This window comes from Antedon bifida, chromosome 4 (assembly GCF_963402885.1).
Source record: "Antedon bifida chromosome 4, ecAntBifi1.1, whole genome shotgun sequence".
NCBI classification, from domain to species: Eukaryota; Metazoa; Echinodermata; class Crinoidea; order Comatulida; family Antedonidae; genus Antedon; species Antedon bifida.
This window is the reverse complement of record NC_136229.1, coordinates 3,170,171-3,197,648: the sequence shown is the minus strand read 5'-3', so window position 1 is coordinate 3,197,648 and position 27,478 is coordinate 3,170,171. Positions and strand designations below refer to the sequence as shown.

Genomic DNA, 27,478 nt, shown 5'->3' with positions numbered 1-27,478 from the left:
TAATAGTAGGCTTATAGAGTAACTAAACTAAAAATTGCAATGAAGTGCGTGTTGCGCGCAGGATCATCAGCATAACGTAGGCCTAGGTTTGATGACGCACGGCCAGCCCACCGCGCCCCCCCCCCCCCACCCCCTCCTCCTAAAGACACAAACCGATTGTCTGTATAAGAACGCTTCTCATTGGATAATTAAAGACCTCCCCTGTCGCCTGTAACAATTGATTTCATCCCGAGAGTCGTAAACTTAGCCTAGGCCAAGTTGTTTTAGACAAACCATCACCTTTCGTATCTGACAAGAAATGATGCGTGACGGGAGTTCAAATTGCTGTCCAGAATATAAATTGAGGGCCTTAAATGAATAATTATCTTTCCCTATATTATAAATGTGTTACTATTATATATAGCTAATGTATTCAGTCACTCGGAAACATGGCATTTATTTTATAAACATAAAAATACAACATAAAAATACATTTTGTAAACAATTATCTAAAAGCATTCAGAAATTCTGGATTTTATTTAATTTTTATTGTTGAAGGTATTATTGCGTCTTGGGCTGCTTGATTCTGTTTACCATGACTTGTCTCTTTGCGCACATATACGCACATATACGCGCGACAGCAACTCAGCCCCAAATATGGTCATAACTTGTTGTTAGTCCACATGAAGAGCCATCGCTCGGGCTATAAGTCGATCTGTAAGTGGTGTGCACTCTTTTAATGATTTCCGCTCTGTTAACAAACATCTGAAAAAAATTAAAACAATCAATCAACAAATGGAATGAAACTAATTATTTGGTTTTATTGGTTTTAAAATAATAATGTTAAGTCTACTGAACTAGTTTTTTACAAAAAAAAACAACTAAAATATAAGAATGTAAGTCTTATTTGCTACCTTGCTAATTTTGTGATGTTGCTTTTGATCCGATTTCAGAGCGGCTTGAATCAAAAACTGGTTGAAAACGTCGCGCTGAAAACAAAATATAACATTATTTGTATAATGTTGTTAATTACATTATTAAAAATTAATTATGTTCTCTCTGACAACCCCTGTAACTTTTGTCAGTTTCCATCAACACAAACACTGTTGTTTGGCGGTGGTATAATTCTAAATGCGTTTTGCGGTTTGCCTTAAGCTCTGTCTACATATCAAACTGTATATGACAAAAAAATGTGATGTGTCCATAATGGTCATGATGATGTCATATCACTACCATATTTGGGAATATCACTGTTTATTAGTTTATGAGATGTTTCACACGTGTATGTAGTTACCTGTGCATGGCTTCCTCCAATATTGATCACCTGATATTTGACCGGTAACATCGTCTCAACCGCCTTGCTGAAATCTCCGTCGTCGTAGGCCTGGAACGCTTCAAACATCACAACGCCAACCTCGTTCATTATATTTCGTTGATCTCCTTTCTTCTTTCTAGATTAGAATGTTTGATAAAAACTTATATCAGTATAAAGCTCTGTCTACACTATCAAACTAGTTTGAAAGTGTGAAGTGCCCAAATATGGTAGTGATATGCTTAAATGCACGAGTACGCACGCGTTTAAAAAGTATACCATAATCTGAGGTAAATGTATTTTACACCGGCTTTGCTTTGGTATTGCTTTCTGAAAACATTGATAATTTAAGGAACTTTTAGATTTAATAATAATTCATTGAATAAACTTCTTTTTCTTTTTTAATGCTGTTATTGTATATTGTAAATGAAAAAAAAAGATAATCAATAGTAGATTAGCTAGAGAATGAGCATGCGCAAAAGGAAATAATACCAATCAATCAACATTTATTCTATAAAACCATGGAGGAAAAAAAACTAAGGATATTACAAAAATGTCATAAAAAAGTTATGGAAAAAGGGAACTCAAAATAAGCAAAGCTTTTAAGTCGAGACCCTAATACAATTAATAACGTAATAAGAAGTTATTTAAATCAATAACAATAAAAAGAACAACATAACAAATAAGAATAATATTGCCGCGTCGTGAAGGCCAGTGATTCAACGAACCGTACTTATACATAGTGCGATGAAAATATAGAATTTTACTTGATAAAATCGGTGGTGGATTCCTTAAATCTGTTGACAATATCATTTTGGTTTGCTCCTAGGGCAGCCATCAGATAGTGGATGTCGTTAAACACAAGCGTGTGGTCATCTAAGTGAGGTTTGGTGACATCAAAGATTTTCTGCCAACGTTCTTTTCCTACTGAAACTCCTGTAAGAAACAAAAGAAATTAAACAAGTTTTCATTCTAGAACCACAGACTATTTTATACTGTCTTTGACGAAAATAATACTTTTAAAAATCCAACCAAATGACGTCATAATAAATAAGAACAATAACGGTCACGGTGTTGCTCTACTGATGACGTCATTTGATTGGACGTGTGGAAATATAATTTTCATCAAAGACAGAATAGATGGTTATCCTATTATAGCCCGTTTTCTATACACATACCCATCGATGAAGCCCTGTCTACACTATCAAACCAGTTTGACAAAAAAGGTGTGCCCAAATATGGTAGTGATATGCTCAAGTATGGTGATATGACATCATCATGTCCATATATGGGCTCATCACATTTTTTGTCCCATAAAGTTTGATAGTGTAGACAGAGCTTTAATCACAAGGCGCCTTATCTCATTTCATTAGCGGTAGGATAAACAAGTCCGTAGCCAGGATTTTTACAGGGGGTTCGTCACTTCCACAAAAGGGGAAAAGATCGTCACAAGCTAGAGTTAGGTCTATGTTACTTCTGCTGTTGGTCTGTAGTTGGAAGAGGCAACAATGTGAACAAGATTTATTTCCAATTACATTCCAATACGGTTGAAAAATATAGTATTTCGTTTTCTATATTTGTTGTTGCGTGTCATTAGACATAAAACTAAAAATAGTCCTAAATCAATATAATTGATTTGTTTATTTCACCGTCTTTATAAATTACCACGCTCCATTAAACACTGTTAACGGAAACAAAGATTTCATTTTAAAATGACCTTCAATTTCAAACACATTTCAATACAATTGGGATTATTAATTGCAAGGTCTGTGGTTGAAAATAGATCTTAATTAAAATTGCACAACTCTGATTAGTATAAGTCATAGTGTACAATGAGGCGTATAGACCCATAAACGTAAATATCAAAGATCAACTAATATTTCACTTGGTATATTCCTATCATTCATTCAATTTCATCATCATTTCACCAAGTTGTGTATCTTAATTAAATGAACCGCTGCGGATAATGTAGCCTACCGCGCGAACTAACCTTCCATTTCTAGTCGGTAGAGCAAAGACGCGGCGTCTACCATGTCCAAAGGAGCTGATGAATCCAATGTTCTCTGTTGAACCTATCAATAAAACGAACGAAGTAATAATTTGAATCTGTTTTAAAATTCACAATAACATCATCTGTTGCTGAATACTGAATTAATTTGTTCCAATTTTAAATATTAACTCCTTTTCATTTCGACGCGCCATGCGGATGTACGCCACTATGCAATTTGTTTCTGAGTGTGCGCAAAATGACTTTTCAGCTCAACAGCTGTGTTGTTGAGACGCGCCACGCGAATGTACGCAGCTGTACAATTAGTATCTGAGTGTGCGCAAAATGACTTTTCAACTCAACAGCTGTGTTGTTGAGACGCGCCACGCGAATGTACACAGCTGTACAGTTTGTTTCTGATTGTGCGCAAAATGACTTTTCAACTCAACAGTGTTGTTGGTTGTTTCCATTAGTTAATTAGTTACCTGGTGGTCATATATTTCAAGTGCTTTCTGGTAGTCGGCATTTTCTATACAGTATAATGCCCAATGCCAGTAATTATGACAGGCTATCATACCACAAATCTAAAGCAAGTCATAAATAATAAGTTTAGTCAAATTATCATACACATGGTGGAACTTTTCGCTTATTAAAATTTAAAAAGGCATAAAATGTTCAATGAAATACGTACGTTCCAGTTACTCTCTGTACTTGACATAAACTGAATACCCTCAATCGAACGTCCATTCATCTCAAGCACATGCGCCATCGAGTGCGTTGCCCAGGAATCGTTTGGATTCAGTTCTAAGCCCTTAAATAATTATTTAAATTAAATTACATATACATGTATGTGGTTTGATAATATTAAATTTATCGTAAGCTATTATTAAAATAATATAATATTTATACGGTATTTTCATAATAAGTTAATAAGAGTAATCAACTCAATGAACCACCTGGATTTATACCATTTGATTGCCTTTCTTCACATGTCGGAAGATTATAAATTAAAGATGTATTGTCCCCTCAAAAAAAGAAAAATGAAGATTAATAAAATCAGACTTTAAATAGGTCATTTTGCAGTTTTAATAAAGTTATTCACTTCTGCAAAAAAAATAATTGATTCACTTATAAATGGACAAAAGAAACGTTTAATTTTAACCAAAAACAGTCTGACAGACAATTTAAGTATGTTTTGCTTTAAATTACGTTTTTTCAGGTAAATAATTTTTTTTTTCGATCCAGTTTCTGGTCAAAGAGAATAACTCTTATGTGACATTAAAATGGCATATTCAAAAATAAAATTGAATAAAAAAAATGTTTAGGGGACAATATCTTTAAGCAATCGGACATACTTGGCAAAATACAGAGGGCGCGCTGTTTTATATTCGGCCCACATTTAAGGTACTCGAGATTTTATTCAGCTTGTTGAATCATTATTATATATCGATTTTCTTGAAAATTGATAGACGTAGTCTGTTGTTAAACATTAATTAAAATAAAAAAATTAAAATTCAGGACAATGTGAACGTTATAGTGCAAACAAACAAAAAATAAAGTACAGTACACTCGGCATTCTAATATAACCGTATTAATTCGAATAAACGCTCGGGAAGTGTAATTAATATCAAGAAGTGATAAAATACAGTAAAATGTGTATCAACAAAATTGTAGATAATGTCGATCAATGTGTTGTAATACAAAATTGTGTATATATGCATGTGGCGGGACGTTTATACGAGAAAATAAGTAAAGTCTCCGGAGTGAGGGGACGTTTAATTCCAAATGACGTTCTATGGGGGGGGGGGGGGGGGGGGAGTTTATTCGAGGTGGGGGGTTATTAAAAAAAATGCACTGTGAAAATAGCGTTTAGATCTTAAACATCTGTTTTGTACCCACTTTTTTCACACATTTAGCTTTTAAACACGTATTTACATGTTTAGCGTGTTTAAAACCTAAACGTGTTTATAGCTACATGTTGTTTTCCTCCACTCGTTTAGCAGTCAACGTGGCACTATTATGTTCAGTCAACATGTTTAGGTACGGTATGTGTGGCGGTAAAAGCTCCACACATGAACTCCACACATGGCAAATTAAACACGTTTATTAAACATGTCTTTATATTGCTCCACATGTTTAACAATCAACACGTCACTGATGTGTTGAGTTGGGTACATTCTGTTTATATCTAAACAACATGTTTAAGGCTAAATATGTGGAAAAAGTGGGTAAAAATAGATGTTTAAGATCTAAACACTATTTTTACAGTGCACGGTATTATAATTCATCTTACTAGTCTAGCTTCTTGCTCTGCCTGAGCGTACAGATTAGTCTCCTCCAAACCAAACGCATACATTCCATGTAGGTAACTTTAGATGAAAAAAAAAACACAGTATATTGTAGGCCTACTGGCGTTACGCCAGTAGGCCTACAATAGTCATGAGGCCCCTGGTTTAGGAACCCTAAGTGGCCCTCCAAGCTGGAGGCCTCGGGCGTTTTTAGCCTTTTTCAACATATTTTAATGCCTGTTTTTTCTCTGGGCACTGCTCAGGGCCCCATATAAGCGCAGGAGTCCCTGGGGTTTAGCCTGTTTTCCTGTCGATGTTATTCGACGCTATCGTTTGAAAACGATCAAGTTGAAATGTAAATCGTTAACATTTCAATGTTTACGTAGAAGATCGCCGATTATTGTTAACGATAGCGTCGACTAACGTTGACAGGAAAACAGACTTTAGCAGTGAGCGCTCATAGCCGTTACGCCACTGTAATATCGAAGGCCTACTTACATTAATGATCGCAGAAGCTTGGTTCCCACTAGAACGTAACGCAAGGACGTAAACGCAACGCAAGCGTTTTAACCAATGACAAGCGAAGTTATAGACAGTTAGCAATCACAAGCGAATAAGCCATCGCTTGTGATTGGTCAATTCACTTGCGTTGCGTTACGTCCTTGCGTTGCGTCGCTAGTGGGAACCACGCTTTATTAACATTTCAAGAAACATCATGCTAGAATTTGATTACCTGGATAGTGGCATAGTGTTTTGCCAATAGGGCATCACACGGGCGATCGAATCACGTATTTGATTTGATTCACCGAGGTAGAAATAACTGTCGTGTGCAAACTTTAAAGCTAACATGTCTGTAGGGTGCTCGACTAGGATACGTTCCCAGGTTTCACACGCTTTCTTCTGGTATCTGAAAATAGGTTTTTAAATATGGTAGTGATATGCCCAAATATGGTAGTGATATGCCCAAATATGGTAGTTATATGACATCACCATGTCCATATATGGGCACTTCAAATGAAGTTTGATAGTGTAGACAGAGCTTTAAGCCTGTTTTCCTGTCGACGTTATTCGATGCTATCGTTAACAATAATCGGCGATTTTCTACGTAGACATTGAAATGTTAACGATTTACAGGAAATTATCATTGATCGTTTTCAAACGATCGTCGTTGAACTGTTAACGATCAACGACGATAGCGTCGAATAACGTCGACAGGAAAACAGGCTTTAGTGTTGAGGTTTTGGTTCCTACTAGGATGTGCAACACGTACAACGCGTAAGGCTCTGTCTACACTATCAAAGTTGATGTGACTAAAAAATGTGATGTGCCCAGTGGACATGATGACGTCACATAACCTTTTATTGTTAAACTAGTTTGATAGTGTATACAGACAATATTACGCAAGTAATTTGATCAATCAAAAGTGATGGATTCTCCAAAGTACCCCGCATGCCTGTAACCCTGTGCTGTGAGTTTGTGTCTAGGCCAGGGAAAAGTGAATTTTACTTCTCCCTGGTCTAGGCCTAGCATATATCAGGACGCTCTACAGCGTCGTATAAAGACTGATTCGAACCAAACGACTGAGAGTACGTTAATAAAACAGAATAATATATTTTACGTTTGAAATTAATGTAAATAGTCTTGATTTTATCAAAACAGTTATAATTAATATCGTTTTGTTTTTATTTATTACCTACCCTTCTGAAAATAATTTGATAGCGGTGACGTGTTGCTGTTCCCTTTGGCTGATATCACTAACCGTTGCTATGCGTACCATCTCATCAATACCAATCTTTAAGTCAGAACTTAGATCAATGTTCGTGCCTGTTCCAAGTAGTTCAAGACCGTTACTTATTACTCGTCCCATAACTTCCAGAACAAATGAAAAACAAAATGTCAGTTGTATGTATTAAAGGATAGCTCCGGTAACACACTTATCTTATGAACATAAAGGCAAATTTATCCAGACGAGCGGAACGGTAATACAAATATAGAATCTATGTTATTCCTAAAGCGTGGTTCCCACTGAACGCAATGTAAACGTAAAGTGCTGTATTGCGTAATCACAAGTGGGAACCGACGACGCAATAGTGCTGAAAACATCGCAGGTTTGATTTCACGCAGGCAGAGGCAAACACAATTATTGGAAGGGCATTTGCTAATGCTTGGTTCCCACTAGAGACGCAACGTAACGCAACGTAAGTGATTTGACCAATCACAAGCGATGGATTATTCGAACTGTCACTTGTCATTTGTCAATACGCTTGCGCTGCCTTTACGTCCTTGCGTTACGTCCTAGTGGGAACCACGCTTTACGTTGCGTAGATTGCGTTACGTAGCACCTGCGTCGTCGGTTCCCACTTGTGACTACGCAATTCAGCACTTTGCATCAATACACCGCTGTGTTGCTTTACGTTCCGTCGCTAATGGGAACCACGCTTTACGCTTTATTTTTTATAAAATTCATAAACTGTAACTATATACAATATTGCACGATAGGACGTTATATTTTCAGACTCTTTGTCGTTAATGCCGCGCGGTACAAACTTACTGAACGATTCGTCCGTTTTCTCCAATTTGCCAAGAGTTACTTCCAAACCCCCAACGCTAGGCTCGTCATACCAACCAACGTACTGCAATGTAAAACAATATTTTTGTGCAAAAAAAAAATACTAAAATTATTAATTCCGTGCGAAAATAAATTATTGGGAACTGTTGATTCAGATGACGTCACTCAGTGTTGTTAAGAACGGTTAATGACAGAATGTTAAGCTCTGTCTATACTTTAAACACACTTGAGCACTTTTGTGGATATGTGCGCTGTATAAATCTTATTATTATTTAAAAAAGTGTGATGTGCCCAAATATGGTAGTGATATGACATCATCATGTCCGTATATGGACACATCACATTTTTTTTTCACATGCAGTTTGATAGTGTAGACAGAACTTAAGAACGGTTATTGACAGAATGTTTCCCAATACATCCAAAGGTTGCATCAAGGCAATTAATAACAACAGGATGCTAAGCTCCGGATCAAAGGGCTTATCTGTGGCTGCGACACGATCAGTTCTATATGTTAATATGTACATAGTATAGTATTGTATTGTTGATATTTGTCGCAGCCAGACATGGACATACAATAAAGGACTGTTACGACCTCAGTGTCATGTTGTCAGATTACATTGGTTAAATTCAATCAACGTGCGACTGTTAGAATCCTAGAATGATATTTTACCTGTGTCAAGGCGGCATCATATAGTTTACATGCTTCGTTACTAGTTGATGATAGAGGGAGACCAGCGTCGAGCCATGCCTGTATTATGACATTTATTTAGTTCAGTATTTAGTTATTAAATCAAAAAAATATCGTGATATAACCATTGAGCTATAATTGTTATAACAATCAATATCTACATACCAATCGTAATGACACCGTTCGTTACTTATGACGTATCGAGACCTGATTGAATACCGTGCCTGAATGGTCAGAAGTTGCGCAGTCCATGATGTCTACACCAATCAAACTTTATGTGACAAAAAATGTGATGTGCCCATATATGGACATGATGATATCATACCACTACCATATTTGGACATCACTGCCATATTTGGGCACATCACACTTTTTTTGTCAAAATAGTTTGATAGTGTATACAGAGCTTTATGGCCTCGCATGGCACATGTTTTTAAAGATGTATTGCGACGTGTGTATAGCGTATTGTTGAATGTTTTTTAGGGGGGGGGGGGGGGGGCGTTTATTCGAGGAAGACGTTTATCCGAATAAATACGGTAGGCCTATGTACGTTGTCGTACGATGGCACATGAAAACAATTCGTACCTCCAGTTAAGCGTAGTTCCCACTAGAACGCAACGCAACGTAACGCCGCGACGTATCGACGCAACGTGCTGTATTGCGTAATTATACAAGTGGGAACCGACGACGCAATAGTGCTGCTTTCACGCAGGCGGGGCAAACACAATGATTGGAAGGGCAATTTCTTACGTTGCGTAGGTTGCGTTACGTTGCGTCACTAGTGGATCCAAGCTTAGTTAGGCCTAAAGCGTGGTTCCCACTATAGCGACGCAACGCAAGGACGTAACGCAACGCAAGTGAATTGACCAATCACAAGCGATGGCTTATTCGCTTGTGATTGCTAACTGTCTATAACTTCGCTTGTCATTGGTTAAAACGCTTGCGTTGCGTTTACGTCCTTGCGTTACGTTCTAGTGGGAACCAAGCTTTAAGCGTATTGTATATTGTCGCTGCGTTTCGTTCTAGTGGGAACCACGCTTAGGTGTTGTTACAGACTGATACTCATAATCCCATACCAAGGGGATATATCATGATCCATTTCACATATTTGGTGCTATAAATTTAATAGAAAGATTAAAGATGTATTGTCCCCCAAAATCATGAAAAATAAAGATTTTTAAAATCGAACTTTGAATAGGCCATTTTGCAGTTTTAATGAAGTTGTTCACTTCCATAAGAAAAAAAACGGGGTAAAAAATTATTTCACCTATAAAAAGACAAAATGAACAGTTAAATTACCCAAAAACTCATTGTCTTCCAGACAATTTGACCATTTTTTGCTTTAAATTACATTTTTCTCAGGTAAATAAATTTTTTTCAGACCCAATTTTTTTGTGAGAGTGAATAACTATTATGTGACATTAAAATAACATATTCAACAAAAAAATTAAAAAAAATATTTTTTTAGGGGGACAATATATCTTTAAACGAAAACCTACATTTTTGACGTTTGATCTCGATTTTATGAGATAGGTGGAGCGAGTACAGTACCTATATTTGGTATAGCCGTATCTAGGTTTCTGTACTCATAGGAAATATTTGGTAATACCAAATCCCATGTATATCCATATAGTATCATATAACGTACAATCATAACCCTTATATTTAGCATTAAAATTCCTATAAATATAAATAAATATTAAGCTGAATAATTTGGCATGGAACCATAGGTCTTATTTTTACCTTCGCCAAGGGAGGTTATAGGCCTATTTTGTCTGAGATATTCATTTATTTATTTGTGTCTTTGTCTACTAATATTATTAAATAACGGATATCACACGAGAATATTTACTACTACTACAGTATTAATATCAAAATCGTTAACCGGTGTTGTTTATTCGACCTCGGACATTTCGCTTATCTTATTTGACTACGTTGATATTTTGCTATACAATATGCCTATTCAGTCTAAATCGTTAGGCCTATTGTGTGGCAGGCCTACCTTTGAATCTCTCCAATGTGTATGTTTAGCCATAAGGTCAAGTCATCAGTGGGTGTCGTGTCCTGTTCAAAATGCACACGAAAGCCCTGAAATAAAAGATGTCTGATTTGTCCTTACAAGTTTGTTCTTTTTATTCTATTATAACGAGGCCTATTTAGGCCAATACCGACTCAGTGTGCCATATATACATATAAATATGATATTAATATTTAGAAACAACCAGCATTATATTTCATTATCTATGCTCCCCCTAAACATAGTACTATACTGTCTGTACATTAGCTTCTTCTAAACTTAATAACAATTGCACGAGTTTGTATACCTATGTATACCTACTTATAATGCTTCGTTACATTCGAATTCCCTTGCCCGATTATACGAGGTAGCCTAGCTCTCTCCGGTGATAGCTTTTACTGTTTAGGATAGAAATCATAGACATTATAGAGTGGGATAATTAATGGCTTATTGTTTAGCGTTTTTAGTGTGTATGTCTATGGAACGCTCAATGTGTAATAATGTATTGTAATAATGATAATAACTAAAAATTCCTTAGATTATTGTTTTGTTAAAAACTGTACACCAAGTTAATCTTACCATGGATTAATGGATTACTATTCTTTAATCCATGATCTTACTTAGCCATTCGTATATTTGCCCTTGGGAACGGGTTAGTGAGAGAAATAGATGATTAGTGTTAGATTGAGTACAGTAAAATGTTTATTTAAAGATGTATTGTCCCCCAAAATCATGAAAAATAAAGATTTTTAAAATCGGACTTTGAATAGGCCATTTTGCAGTTTTAATGAAGTTGTTCACTTCCATAAGAAAAAAAACGGGGGAAAAAATTATTTCACCTATAAAAAGACAAAATAAACAGTTAAATTACCCAAAAACTCATTGTCTTCCAGACAATTTGACCATTTTTTGCTTTAAATTACATTTTTCTCAGGTAAATAAATTTTTTTCAGACCCAATTTTTTGTGAGAGTGAATAACTATTATGTGACATTAAAATAACATATTCAACAACAAAATTTAAAAAAATATTTTTTTAGGGGGACAATATATCTTTAAAATTACGATTGTGATTTGTGCATTCATATGTATAGTTTATATATTGTTTGAAGGTTTGCATGGCGAAATCAAATGTTGATATAAAGTTTTCGGTACACCTCACGTGTAGTTCTGAAAAGAAATTGAGTTTCTCGACGTTTCGATCAAAATGCTTTGATAGTCAAGGCATCAAAACGTCGAGAAACTCAATTTCTTTTCAGAACTACACGTGAGGTGTACCGAAAACTTGATGTCAACATAATATGTAGTTTAATGTCATCTTCACCTGTGTTTTTAATTTAGAGTTTTTCCTTGATTATAAAAAAAAAACTGTAGGGCCTACACATTTTTCACTTCAGTAATCACAAGATTTTTATCGGTAGGTACGTCCGTATCTAGAAAAATATATACATCAACATCACGTCATCATGTATTTCATATGTATCTACTAGTATAGCCTACCAGCATACAACTTATATACAATAATACCTTACATGATACAGGCACCACATGTGATACAGAGGAGATGCTGCAAGCCTATTACTAAATGCAGTATTCCGTGATACTGGCCATATATTGTAGTACTGTACTAGCATCGAGAATCGGGTAAATTTTTAACATTTGTAACACATAATACTTTTACTTAGGTTTTAATTGTATTGTACGTCATCATAGGCCTCCTGCATACATACTAGTTTCACTTAAGTTTTAATTGTAGTGTACGTCATCATAGGCCTACTGCATACATACTAGTTTCACTTAAGTTGTAATTGTATTGTACGTCATCATAGGCCTACTGCATACATACTAGTTTCACTTAAGTTTTAATTGTATTGTACGTCATTATAGGCCTACTGCATACATACTAGTTTCACTTAAGTTTTAATTGTATTGTACGTCATCATAGGCCTACTGCATACATACTAGTTTCACTTAAGTTTTAATTGTATTGTACGTCAATATAGGCCTACTGCATACATACTAGTTTCACTTAAGTTGTAATTGTATTGTACGTCACCATAGGCCTACTGCATACATACTAGTTTCACTTAAGTTTTAATTGTATTGTACGTCATCATAGGCCTACTGCATACATACTAGTTTCACTTAAGTTGCAATTGTATTGTACGTCATCATAGGCATACTGCATACATACTAGTTCCACTTAAGTTTTAATTGTATTGTACGTCATTATAGGCATACTATAATGATAATTGCATTGGATGGCGTAGTATCGATGCTTTATTATCATTAAAATAATTAAGTTAGGGATTTCTAATTAATAATCTCAATAGATTGATGACAAACATTAATTATTATTTAATGTAAAAAGTTGTCATTATACTATTTTATAAACTCTATCTGAAACAGGTAGAAGTTTTTACAACGCTGACATTGATCTACATATTTTGTACCCTCTACTACTTACATGCCTTGACAGACCTTGATAGCCTCTTTATTAATATGCCTTATATACCCTATATAGCCCCGACTACAGACATTGATAGGCATTACCCTCTGGCCTATAACATTTAGGCATTGATATGTCTATAAACTACCGACGAGTTTAGTTGCTTGAAATGTTCCTCGCATGGTACGACGATACACATTTGTATACAGTTACATGCTTCGTACTGATAGTTTTCAATGTTTCGTGTTTTAAGAGCGCATCGCCACAATGTAACTAATCGCGTTAGTGAATGTCTTGATGTCATCTTGAGAATCACCGTCCAAGATGGAAAGTAAGTAGCATCTTTTAGCATTAAACACTATTGATGTACACGCACTGTTCAACATGCACTGGGTCGAACACGTAATCGCGGAATGTGTGTACATGACCTGTAGCACGTTGTAGTGATCAGACGTGTGAGTTTCTGTGAACCTCAAAAGGCCACGTCGAAATCTTCGATTATCTGTGGGGAAATAATGTCAATGTTATTAAAACAAATTTTGCAGCACATTCCCAATAAATGATGTGTAGTAAGCCTAGTTCAACGCAAGTGTAACTTTAAAACACCCAAATATCCACCTATACCTTGTGTGGTTTTTTGTATTGTTGTCATTGGTTCCATTGTTGTCTGAAGTTCTGTAGTCGTTGGTATAGTTGTCGTTGGTTCCATGGTTGTCCTCTGATTCGTAGTCATTGGTGCAGATGTTTGTTCAGCTGTGGTTGGTTCCATGGTTGTCTGCTGCTTCGTAGTCATTGGTGTAGTTGTTTGTTCCGTTGTGGTTGGTTCCATGGTTGTCTGTAGCTCTGTAGTTGTTAGTATGATTGAAGTCGTTGGTTCCATGGTCGTCTGCTGCTTCGTAGTCATTGGTGTAGTTGTTTGTTCCGTTGTGGTTGGTTCCATGGTTGTCTGTAGCTCTGTAGTTGTTAGTATGATTGAAGTCGTTGGTTTCATGGTTGTCTGCTGCTTCGTAGTCATTGGTGTAGTTGTTTGTTCTGTTTTGGTTGGTTCCATGGTTGTCTGTAGCTCTGTAGTTGTTAGTATGATTGAAGTCGTTGGTTCCATGGTCGTCTGCTGCTTCGTAGTCATTGGTGTAGTTGTTTGTTCCGGTGTGGTTGGTTCCATGATTGTCTGTAGCTCTGTAGTTGTTAGTATGATTGGAGTCGTTGGTTCCATGGTCGTCTGCTGCTTTGTAGTCAATGGCGCAGTTGTTTGTTCCGGTGTGGTTGGTTCCATTGTTGTCTGTAGCTCTGTAGTCGTTAGTATGGCTGTAGTTGTTGGTATGGTTGGAGTCGTTGGTTCCATGGTTGTCTGCTGCTTCGTAGTCATTGGTGTAGTTGTTTGTTCCGTTGTGGTTGGTTCCATTGTTGTCTGTAGCTCTGTAGTTGTTGGTATGGTTGGAGTCGTTGGTTCCATGGTTGTCTGCTGCTTCGTAGTCATTGGTGCAGTTGTTTGTTCCGGTGTGGTTGGTTCCATTGTTGTCTGTAGCTCTGTAGTTGTTGGTATGGCTGGAGTCGTTGGTTCCATGGTTGTCTGCTGCCATGTTGTTGGTGACTGCGTTGTTGCCTCTATCTGCATGCTTTCCGGTTCATTACAATAGTCAGTTGAGCAGCATGAAATGCAAACTGAGGGAATATTGGATGGATGGCAGTCATCCTCATTATTACTTACAGCAGCAAAACACGCAGTTTCTGGCTGACAAGTCTTTTCTACGGTGTGTCCATCTGAATCATCACGAACCTCGTTTCGACATATCTAAAAAAGGAATATATCTTTACAGCACTTGTAGTTTGCGTTTCATTAAAGATATATTGTCCCCCTAAAAAAATATTTTTTTAAATTTTTTTGTTGAATATGTTATTTTTAATGTCACATAATAATTATTCACTCTCACAAAAAATTGGGTCTGAAAAAAATTTATTTACCTGAGAAAAATGTAATTTAAAGCAAAAAATGGTCAAATTGTCTGGAAGACAATGAGTTTTTGGGTAATTTAACTGTTTATTTTGTCTTTTTATAGGTGAAATAATTTTTTTCCCCTGTTTTTTTTCTTATGGAAGTGAACAACTTCATTAAAACTGCAAAATGGCCTATTCAAAGTCCGATTTTAAAAATCTTTATTTTTCATGATTTTGGGGGACAATACATCTTTAAGCGTGGTTCCCACTAGCGACGCAACGTAATGCAACGCAGTGACGTATTGACGCAAATTGTTGTATTGTGTAATAAATAGAGTGTCTAGAAAACTCAGATCTCAGATATATCTGAGTTTTCTAGATCAAGAAAACTCAGATATCTGACTTTTCTAGATCTAGTGACTCAGATATCTGACTTTTCTAGATCTAGAAAACTCAGATATCAATATCTGACTTTTCTAGTTCCAGAATGGAACTAAAAAACTCAGATCATCAAATGATTTGGATCATTCCATTATTAATCAGAAGGTAGGTCATTTGAAATACAGTACTAATCAACCTTAAATGATACAGGCAACACATGTGATACAAATGTGATAGGCCTACTGTATTCTCGAATATTTCTATGATGGGCAAATATTGTCGTATGTGGTGATTCAACACTGAGAATTGGAACTTCTAATCATGGAGGTATATATTCTTGGTTGACATAATATTAGTAAAAAGATAACTATTTTGGCACTTATGACGTTTCATACGTATACTACTTGAGCTTGTATTTCTGAAAAAAAATCGAAAAGCCTCGCAATAACTAGAACTAGGATCGAGTATATAATTCCATGTCCTAATCATGATGCCACATAGCAGTTGCAGTAGCCGTGGTAAAATTGTAAATTACATCATATAATACTGTAGTATTAGTTTTTAATTAATAACCTTCAAATATCTTTCCAGTAAAGAGCTAAATTATCGATCGAGATACTTTTCTGCCTTTTTTCATATAAAAACAGCATAGCCAAACATCACGTGTCTGCCACTATATTACACATAATATTGTTACACCCACGACAATGGTAAAAAACACTATAGTTTTATTATACAGTAGAATCGTCATGTGGACACATTTCATTGGCTCATTCGTTTCGCACGAACTTCGTTCAGGTGTACCCTGAATAGTTAGTCTGGATTCTAGACGAATTTTTTAAAACTTAATATTAGTTTCAAAACAAATATTTTGGCACATATGGCGTTTCATACGTATACTACATGAGCTTGTATTTCAGACAAACATCGAAAAGTCGACTGGTGGACTAAAGCGTGTAGTCTGGGCTCCAGACGGAGTTTTGTAAAAATATAAATATTTTTGCACATATGGCGTTTCATACGTGTATTACTTGAGTTTGGATACTCCGTCTGGGGAAACACGCATAAGTCACGTGGTTTGACACCAAGAATTCTTGGTGCATAAATTATCCAGTTGACTAGTTTCAGCCGCATGCCATTGGCTATCCAGTCGTACGTCGTTTTAATATTCATATTTCAGACTTTCAAAGACTCAACATCTAAGACGATGCGCATGCGCTATGTTACGTTTAGAATGTGTACTTGGTTGGGTACATTGATGAAAGTTTCTGAAGGCTAGAAATGATTTTATATGCCTAGTAGTCTGGTAAACATTTGATGAGATTTTTCCCAAGAACATGATAACTCGTCTTGATATGATAGGCTAGCTTCTCCGCCAAATCAAACTTTGAATGGATCATTTATTATGCGGGGAAAATTTGATTTAATTCCCACCCAGACCCTGTCCTGTTCTGTGTGGTGGTGTAGCCCTGTTGTGTGCCGGTCGGTAGTGGTATGTACCTTATTGACGTTTTATTTGGCAGGTCATACGTACGAGTTGAGTAGCCCTACAAAGGAGGCCTAGGCCAGGACTAAACAATTAATAAACAAAACAACTTGGCAACACGATTTTATATTTCAACAGTTGTTCAGTCTCGATCGTACATTCAGCACTGTACGTACGTACTCGATCTTTTTCATTTTGAAACAAAATGATCATTGGTTGATTCGAAATCCATATTTACATACCGCCCGCCCCATATAGCCAAATACGGTATGATAACCTACGTCATTCTTATCGGATGTTTGCGGTCTGCAAATCGATTTCTATACGTGTTTCACAAGTCTGTATTTTCAGACAAAAATCGCGGTCGAAATAAAAACAAATAAATAAATAAAAAAAAAAGACAATAAATACAGACTTGGGGCAAGTCTATAAAGCGTGGTTCCCACTAGGACGCAACGCAGCGACGTATTGACGCAAAGTGATGTATTGCGTAATCACAAGTGGGAACCGACGGCGTAACAATGCTGCAAATATCGCAGGTTTGATTTAACGCAGGCGGGGGCAAACACAAATATTGGAAGGGCATTTTCTTACGTTGAGTAGGTTGCGTTACGTTGCGTATTAAGTGGGAACCACGCTTAACATAAAACAGACCACTCTACAGACTACCTGAACAGTGTCCCAATTACCTTGTAAGCTTGTTGGCAATCTTCGGTATTTGTATTACAATCACTATTGGTTGAAGATTCACTACACGTATAACACATGATTCCTAATTGAGATAAATTAATAGAGATGAATCTAGAGACAATATTATGTAATTTAAACTAAACATTACAAAATTCTATCAAATTATTTTTGATACGCGCGTCAGATGTCTATACAAATGATAAACAAATAGCTTAAATAAATAAATAAAAATATTAATAATTTTAATAATGAAATAGTAAGTAACTATCCATGGCAAATCTATGGAAATGGCAGTCATACCCTATACTTAAGAGTGACTCCAAAGACGGTGTAAGGTCCTCATACAGTATTAGGACAGAATTTTTCAGTGGATACCCGATGCCATATCTTAATATTTCCCCAGTATCATAGAAAAATTCCATAATATAGCATCTCATACGTATCACATGTGATGCCTTTTACAGCAACATGATTTTAACCCCGCTTATGTTTTTGTCAGCAATGAAACTGAACAACCGTCGTTAATTATCCACCCTCCAACAACCCCCGCACCCCCAATTAAAAACCTTGTTACGATGGGTAATTTTCAGAATCAGAATTTATGCAAATGTGATATATTGTTCTGGATTAAAGAATAAATATATAGGAATCCATTTTTTCATAAAAAATATTATAATTGTATTACAAATCGTAACAAAATAAAGCTCTGTCTACAGTGCGAAACTAGTGATGTGAATAGAGATAATTATAATGGTAGAGATATGGCCAAATATGGTAGTGATATGACATTATTATGTCCATGGGCACATCACATTTTATTTGTCATATCAAGTTTGAGTGTAGACAGAGCTTAACATTAGGTTCCACCACAGCACCAGCACCACACAAAAAGGACTTATCTATTTTGTCGTTGTAAATGTCTATATTATATTTATAATAAAGAACAGACATTTTAAATAAAATCTAAATAAAAGCATCAAATTAACTCGTTTGTACTTACCACCATCAGCGTGTACTATTAAATATAAAAGTAGAAAGATTATAATCATGTTGAAAAAGCAGTCGCAGTTTAACGGTTACTAAGATGAGCCACGTTTGCTGTCTTCGATCGACAATTCAAATCAAATTTACGCGTCCTTTACAGCTTCTTTTTTTCCCCAGATCGTTGGTGATGCCTATTATAATGATGTTTTCGAAATCCACTTAGAATATAACAAATAAAATCAAAGTGTGTAGGCCTACCTACGAAACGTTTGATAGTTGTATTATTGTTTACTTACTAGGCATAAGCGATATTTAATAACTTTCGTGTAACCGAGCATAAAATCTAATTAAATGTCTATTATTATACATGCTATCATTGTGCTAGGTAATTGGTTAATATAAGTAGTCTAATTTCAGACACCAAATTTAGACATCATTTGAATAATGTCTCTGAGTGTAATTGATGCATTGTATTTCTTTGTGGTTTGTTAATAACGATTTAAAAGCCAAGAGAAAGTATTAAAGATGTATTGTTCCCTGAAAAACTAATTTTTACATTTTTTTGTTGAATATGCTATTTTAATGTCACATATTAGTTATTTATTTTATAATTGTAATTTTCTCTTTTTAGACTATTTTATTACAGTACTATTATTTTTGTAAACATGTTCTGAACAATTCATTTTATATTATTTCCCTTAAAGATGTATTGTCCCCCAAAAACATAAAAAAATGAAGACTAATTAAATCAGACTTTGAGTATGTTATTTTGTAGTTTTAATAAAGTTAATCACTTCCATAGAAAAAAAAACGAAAAAAAAAAATGTTTTCACTTATAAAATGACAAAATGAATGGTCAAATTCAACCAAAAATCCATTGGCTGGCAGCCAATTCGACCATTTTTGGCTTTAAATTACATTTTTTCAGGTAAACACATTTTTTTTCGATCCAATTTTTGGTCAAAGTGGATAACTATTATGTTACATTAAAATGGAATATTCAACAACAACATTTTTAAGAATTATTTTTTCAGGGGGACAATAAATCTTTAAATTTGTCACTCCTTTTTAAACATTGTAAATATTATCTGTCTTTGTATTGTGATTTTTTAAAGTTTTATTGTAAGTTTTCTTTTATGAATGTTTTTAATCTTTTGCTCTAAAAAAAAACAGGACCATATGTAGAACAGGTGCATTGTGCAATACCTGATATGTTTTTATCCTGTCTAAATATGTTCTTAAATAAAATAAATAAATAAATCCACTTTAAACCAAACTTGAATTGAAAAGAAATGCATTTACCTGAAAAAATGTAATTTAAAGTAAAAAACAGTCAAATTGACTGCCAGCCAGTGGGCTTTTGGTTGAATTTGACCATTTATTTTGTCGTTTTATATGAGAACATCTTTTTTTTTAGAAAGTTTCATTCAAAGTCTGATTTTATTAATCTTCATTTTTCATGTTTTTGGGGGACAATACATCTTTAAAAGCTCAGTTGCACGCATGGATTTCACATATGAAATGTAGGCCCTACATACATTTTTGTCTTTGTGGAATCGTCCCACTTTTATTACAATTCCGTTATATGTACATTTATGGCATTGACAAACATTTTTAAAATATTATATTTTTCTTTTTTTCTCTCTCTCCAATTGTAAGTTAAAAGAAAACCATCAATTTTTCTTTTATTTTCGCGCTATGATACCAAAAATGTCCACCATATACCCATCACTAACTTGTTTTTTTCATTTTCTGGGTATGGCAACATCAGCCTGAGACTGACTTTCTTAATTTTGACCATCTTAAGGAAAATAAGTTTAATTTCTTTTACACCTAGATCTTTTATTTAACCATATATTACACATTGATCTTTTCAAAATGTTTTTTATGGAATTCAGTTATAGTGGCGATGTTACCCTCCCCACAGCTACTTAAGCGTGGTTCCCACTACTAAAGACGCAACGCAAAGACGTACACGCAACGCAAGCGTGTAGACCAATGACAAGGGAAAGTTTGAATAATCCATCGCTTGAGATTGGTCAACTCACTTACGTTGCGTTACGTCCTTGCGTTGCGTCGCTAGTGGGAGAACCCGATTCTACAGATAGATAGATACAGATAGATTACTGAATTCAACTGGTAAAAGCAAGGCGACCATTTTACAGAGAGGGCGATATGTAGATATTGGTACACAACACAATAAGCTCACTCAGTTCTCCTTGGGATTAAATAGCAATCAATGGTGTTGAATCCATCCACGTTTAACAATCAATGTTACTTTTCGTTGGCCATAATTTATTACTTGCAAATTTACATGGGCAAAAAATTATCCTTTTTCTTCTTTTACCTTATTTTATCTTCATTTTTCTTTTACTTTTTCTTTACTTTTGCTTTTTCTTATTTCCTTTTCTTTCTCTTTCTTTCTGTTTATTCTTCCTTGATTTTTCTTTTTTTAAATCCTTTTTTCCTCTTTTTTCTTTCTTTTTTCTCTCTTTCATGTTTAACATTTTATTTATTTTTTTTTTTTTCAAACATTTCTATTGAGTCACCAGGTAACATAAACTACTGTTTTATAGCAGAATTCTGCCAAATTCTGTATTTTTACCATTTTAAGAGAAATCTGTATTTTTCTTTTTTAAATGTATGTACTCATTAACATTTGTATCTAAAATTCATAGCTGTAGCTATTATATTTTCGCCCTGAAAAAAAATATTTTTTGTTAAATATGCCCTTTTAATGTCATATAATAGACCACAGGTAACATTCCTTGATGAGGTTGCCTCCTCTTGCATGGTAAACTCTGTTGAAACCTCTGTTGTCCAACCTTCGACAATATAACCTAGTCAGTGTGGCAATTACCAGTACATGTGTAGCATCGGAAGATTATTTGTCGTTTCTTAAGTTCTGTCTACACTATCAAACTGACAAAAAAAGTGTGATGTGCCCAAATATAGTAGTGATGCTTGAATATGGTAGTGATATGACATCATCATGTCCATATATGGGCACATCACATTTTTTCCACATAAAGTTTGATAATGTAGACAGAGCTTACAGTTAAAGCCTGTTTTCCTGTCGACGTTATTCGACGCTATCGTCGGTTTGAAAACGATCAAGTTGAAATGATAACGATAGTGAGTATTTTTTCCTGTAAATCGTTAACATTTCAATGTTTACGTAGAAGATCGCCGATTATTGTTAACGATAGCGTCGACTAACGTCGACAGGAAAACAGTCTTAACTTGCAGTGAGTGACAGCTCGGGTGATGACAAATAATATTAATATGTCGATAGGCGGCGCTCGTTCGTACTGCATTAATGAGTTTATTCGATTACTTGGATAATGAGACGATTGTCGCGTTCGATAATGCAAAATTAAGCGAAATAAATTAATTTCGTATTCTATAGGTAATTAAGAAGGCGAGTTTTTGAGTATCAGAAGATTTTGGTTTCAGAATTCATTATATCATTAATAATTCATTCATATTAGTTCGTGACTCAATAACAGTACTGAATCCATTTGTTTAAACAAATCAATGATTGCGTATAGTAGGCCATTATAGTTCGTTTCTTAGAAATTTAAATACATTTTAAAAAGTATTTTGTAGTTTTAATAAAGTTAATCACCTTCGTAGGAAAGAAAACGGAAAAAATAAGATTTCCACTTATAAATTGACAAAATAAATGGTTAGATTCAACCAAAAACCCACTGGCTGGCAGCCAATTTGACCATTTTTTGCTTTAAAGTACAGTTTTTTTCAGGTAAATACATTTTTTCCAAAGTGGATAAATATTATGTTACATTAAAATGGCTTATTAAAAGCAAAATTGTTACAAATTATTTTTTCAGGGGAATAATACATCTTTAACAGAATAAATCTACTAGTATATCTACTGAATCGGACAAAAAAGGCCGCTGGGAGACCATTATCAAAGGACTATGGTAATGGTAGGAAAATTATACAAGCTAGAGATTTTATAGAAAATGTGTATACAGTATTAGTTGCCTTGCTATGATGATGCTTATAATAAGAAAATGTCCTCAGAAATTATTTTCGGGCTGTTTACTCATGCAATGCACAATGCGCTACGGACTGAAATAAGGCACTCATTAAACGTTTCAATAAACGCAATAAACGTTTAACGCGTTTTTCATTGTATAAGTCGAACGCGTCCAAGCGTCAAACCCATTTTACCGTTTAACAGCCTGGTGATTTGTGATAGCGCATCATATTAGATACTGGATGCAATACCGAAAGATGTATTTCCGTTTACTCCAGACATAGGTAACGTACTGATTGTTATTTTATAGTAGGCTTATTCATAACAGTGATATGACGTTTAGTAAAACATTTATCTGGTTTTATCACGCCGGAAAGTCATGCAGTTCGAAACTTTTTTTTGGTAACATTTTGATTTAACTAAAAAAACTATACTACTTCTAAATTACCATTTCTTTTTATCTACATTTTCCTTCATTTTAGGCATTGTTCAAAATATTTTTCCAGTTTTTCTTGCATCTTATAGTTCCAAATGTCTAAATTTTCTGTAGGCCTAATTGTATCAAATGTATTTTTTTCTTTTGTTTATGGGTCTTGCGTGACAAGTATTCTCTTCTTGCAAGATCCTCTATTAGGCTAATGGTATTTTTTGTATTTTCTCATTATAAATTATCATTCTTTTTTATTGTATTGTTATACCATTGATAGAAACTAATAAATGTTGAATTATTATTATTATTATTATGTCTTTGCCTCTATACATTTGGTGGACGATATTTGAATAATAAGTAAAGTAATCACTAATGGTAATGATATAACAAAGTGCTTGTTTTATACAGTAATTGTATTATAATATAGTAAGATGTCTTTCGGGTATGAAGCGTCTCACATACACACAGAGCCAAAATATTATCTTGGACTTGCACAGTGTATGGACTCTAATCTTACGGTTTTCATTAAACACATCATTCCATGCTATCCATTCTAAACATCTTATTTTCAAACTTTTGCATTCCTCTCATTCATCTCATCCATTTTTTCTAGGCGAAAAGGGAGGGTATTTTATATTTTAGTTTTATAGTTTATAGCCTCTCTATCCGAACACGATCAGAATAGAATAATGACTACTGTCATAACTACGTTTTTATCATCTTTCTATTGTCATTTATATATTTCAATTAATTGTATTTTTAAAATGTAAATGAAGGAAAATGCGGATTTTAACATCGAAATCAATCATCTTATGTATATACAATGTAAACTATATCAATTTATGGTACCTGCTTTTAACAATGTATCATATAAATTAGCGAAAAGGCAATATGTTTAAAAATAATTTATTTAAATGTACATAATAAATATTTATTGTTATACTTATAACAGAGTGTAATAAAAGTGGGACGAACCCACACAAGACAAAAAAAGTAAATTAACCACTTATGTTTAGCATGTGAGTGTCTGTGCGTGGGAGGATAGTTGATTACAGTTAATGGCAATGTATTTGCTTCATTCATTCGTATTAAGGTGTTTTTTTCATCGAAACTTGGAAACCATGGGTCCTTGCCCGTTGACAAGATCGCCTAATTTTTACAGAAATGTTTACAATACTTCTTATATATAGGCCTATATTCATCCGAATCTAAGATGTATGTAGACCTATGTATCAAAGTACTGATTTAGAATCGATATATTTAGTTGTTTACAGTATTAAAACATTGTGTGTGTTTCATTAAATTGATGAATAATTGATTTATTGATATTTTCTTCCTCGTTTCTTCTTTTTAAAAGTTCTTTTTCTTTTTCTTTTTTTTCTTACTGATTTTCTTTTAGTTTTTTTTTCTTTCTGATTTTCTTTTTAAATTTTTTTTTAAACATTTTTTTAATACTTTTTTTGCATTTTTTCTACTGTAGGGAGTCCAGATGGTAACATCAGTATTTGAACTAAGTAACGTAGACTTGGCCTATTGAAAAAAAGGTATAACTTGTTGTCAAATTCTCTATTTTACCATTTTAAGAGAAATCTGTATTTTACATCATGATTTCTTGTTTAATTTATGTATACATTTAACGATGATTTAACCAAATATTATCTAAAATACATGGATGTAGCTGAGAGATCCACAGTACAATCAAATTTTACCGGTAACCAGACACGTGTTTTCATTTTAAAGGAATTTCGATTAGACCTAGCCTTGTGAGGTTGCCTCTTGCAGATTGCAAAGGAACTCTATCAAGAACTGATAGAATATTTCAATCTTCTGTTTTAAAACTGCTATCATTCTCTTTTCCGACAAATAACCTAGTCGGTTTGACTATTGTCAGTACACGTATAGCATTGAACAGCTCCGAATATCAATGGGTTTATATGTGGCTGCGACACGATCAGTACCACGCCCCTTAACAGACACCGCGCTCCGCGGAGAATATGCACATTAAAACAGTCTTACTTGTATCCGAGGAAAGCATCTATATATTCGATTCTCCTGAGTATAGAGAATTTTCCCTATTTTGTTTATTTGTAATTCCTTCTCCTCCTTTTAATTCTATCATTTGGTACTTCTTTCAACTTATTATACGTTTCTCTTTCTCTGAATAAAGATGGGAGAAACAACCCATGACAAATTTTTAAAAATACATTGATACTGTACATGAGTTAACTTTTTGTCTGTTATAATTGTCTTTTAGCTTGCTGGGCGAATATGTCATTCATTCGTGGTTTAAAGCTTTGGGTATAATTACAATTGAAAATGAATCCAAATTTGTTAATAATACTTTAAAAGATAAAACCATGTGGACTTCCTTTACTTCATTATTATCTAATAATAATAAATTACAGTTATTGTACTCCATTCTATTATAAATACTTTTGATGTGTATACTTGAATATTTGAAAATCAATACATTGATTGAGTAATGCAATTTTAACGTTGTAGATTTCTGGTCGACGACGTACGCGCGTACTTGAATTGGCAGTGAAATTAATTGAGAAGAAGGTGGACGTGATGGAGAAGTACAGCGTATTGTTCATCTACAGTATCCTCTTTGCCGCCACCAAAGGTAATTATGATCAGTTTACCATAGATGGACTTTAATTACGCTCTCATGATGATGAGGATAAATGCTTCTGATATTTTTATGGTTGTTTTTATTGACAGAATCATTAATATTAAATAAAACTGGCCTCGGGTGACGTTTTAGTTATTTTGTCGACATCAATCAATCAATTTCTTGAGGCATTTTCGGAATACTTTATCCATACAAACAGAAAAAAAAAAAGAAAATTCGCAAACTCTAAGCTAAATATATAGAATACTTTGATATATAATAATAATACTAAATATATAGAATACCACCGACAATACAAGCAACAAGAATATTACAACTATACAACATTCGTTGCATGAAACTATAAATAGATTTTCGCATATAGGCCTACTCATTAAAGGAAGGGACGCCATGTTCAATACACTACTGCTTCTAGAAACATTCAGTATACGGCGTAGGGCATTATTGTAGCATACATTAAGTGATCTAATTGTCTTCATATCTTTGTAGAGAATTCGTTGACATATCAAACAATCTTTAGTACAAAATAATTTTTTCACGACAAAATGCAAAATTGTCGTTTAGTCAGTCTCAAAATATCAAATATTATATCTAGTACTTTCTTAAAGATGTATTGTCCCCCAAAAACATGAAAAATGAAGATTAATTAATATTATATGGTATTTTGTAGTTTTAATAAATTTAATCACTTCTGTAGAAAAAAAACCGAAAAAAATAATGTTTTCACTTATAAAATGACAAAATAAATGGCAGCCAATTTCAATATTTTTTTGCTTTAAATTACAGTTTTTTCAGGTAAATAATTTTTTTGTCGATCAAATTTGTTGTCAGAATGGATAACTAATATGTGACATTAATATGGCATATTAAAAAAAAAAATTTTAAATTATTTTTCAGAGGGACAATACATGTTTAAGATAGTTGTTTTTGAATAGTTGTTTTCTTCATAATTAGATACATGTGTTTCTAGTACAACAACCGATGACGTCCTTACGGAGAGACAATATTTAGACACGAACGGTTGGACCATGGTGTTTTCTGGTGGCCCTTTCACTTGCCCTGGGTATGTCAAAGCTTGGAAATGGTATCCATCAGTGTCAACAAGCTTTCTTGGACTAGTATGGCGAACCACCAGCGGCTCTAACGAATTTGAGGTAATAGGACGAACGTTGTTACCAGCGGTATCTACCAATGAAATCCATACACATGAGTTGCCGATATCGGAATGGATTCCCGTGGAAGCTGGCGATATGATAGGATTCAAATTTGACCAGTCGTTGATTCGATATGATTCGAACCAAAGTTCACAGGTCGAATATGTGAATTCTATTTCCATTGAAGACCTCGTTGTTGGGTCAAGTCACATGATAGGGGGAACTGGATTTAGGACATATTCAATTATCGCAATGCATGAAGGTATTGATGATTTAATAAAGCTCTGTCTACACTATCAAACTAGTACACAAAAAGTATGATGTGCCCTAATATGGCAGTGATATACTCAAATATGGTAGTGATATGATCATCATGTCCATATTATGGGCACATCACATTTTTTTTTTGTTAGAGTTTGATAGTGTAGACAGAGCTTAATATTAGGAAAAGGTGTTATGTTAAGTGAAATAATAATATTGTTTGATAATAAT

The 27,478-nt window shown here is 34.4% G+C and overlaps 2 protein-coding genes across 4 annotated transcripts in view; one reads left to right on the top strand and one right to left on the bottom strand.

Annotated features, from left to right (window-relative positions):
- LOC144840439 (uncharacterized) overlaps positions 1–27,478 on the top strand; it is a 35,919-nt gene that overhangs the window by 3,824 nt on the left and 4,617 nt on the right. The window contains exons 1-4 of one of the 3 annotated variants that reach the window (XM_078696251.1): positions 13,548–13,619; positions 24,678–24,741; positions 25,700–25,823; positions 26,787–27,248. In XM_078696251.1, the coding sequence (XP_078552377.1) occupies positions 25,769–25,823; positions 26,787–27,248 (517 nt within the window). In that variant the 5' untranslated portion in view covers positions 13,548–13,619; positions 24,678–24,741; positions 25,700–25,768. Of the gene's footprint in view, positions 1–13,547; positions 13,620–22,656; positions 22,709–24,677; positions 24,742–25,699; positions 25,824–26,786; positions 27,249–27,478 lie in introns of those variants that run through there. The other 2 variants (XM_078696252.1, XM_078696250.1) reach the window with 2 other exon arrangements.
- On the bottom strand, positions 203–11,211 carry LOC144840440 (tetratricopeptide repeat protein 38-like). The gene is made up of 14 exons (XM_078696253.1): positions 11,162–11,211; positions 10,826–10,911; positions 8,806–8,883; positions 8,118–8,199; positions 7,264–7,435; positions 6,300–6,473; positions 5,572–5,647; positions 3,970–4,089; positions 3,764–3,862; positions 3,282–3,363; positions 2,059–2,227; positions 1,274–1,430; positions 894–968; positions 203–744 (listed from the first exon to the last, which is right to left on the bottom strand). Exons 2-14 carry the CDS (start codon positions 10,856–10,858, stop codon positions 625–627), a joined length of 1,437 nt encoding a protein of 478 aa, XP_078552379.1. The 5' UTR covers positions 10,859–10,911; positions 11,162–11,211; the 3' UTR covers positions 203–624.

Bases quoted from the DNA above. Each gene is read 5' to 3' on its own strand.
- LOC144840440 (XM_078696253.1), bottom strand. From the start codon at position 10,858: ATGGCTAAACATACACATTGGAGAGATTCAAAG. The intron at 8,200-8,805 runs GTAAAATATCAT...TTTACATTGCAG, and splicing joins ATGATGCCGCCTTGACACAG to TACGTTGGTTGGTATGACGA. The intron at 2,228-3,281 runs GTTAGTTCGCGC...TGTTTCTTACAG, and splicing joins CTACCGACTAGAAATGGAAG to GAGTTTCAGTAGGAAAAGAA.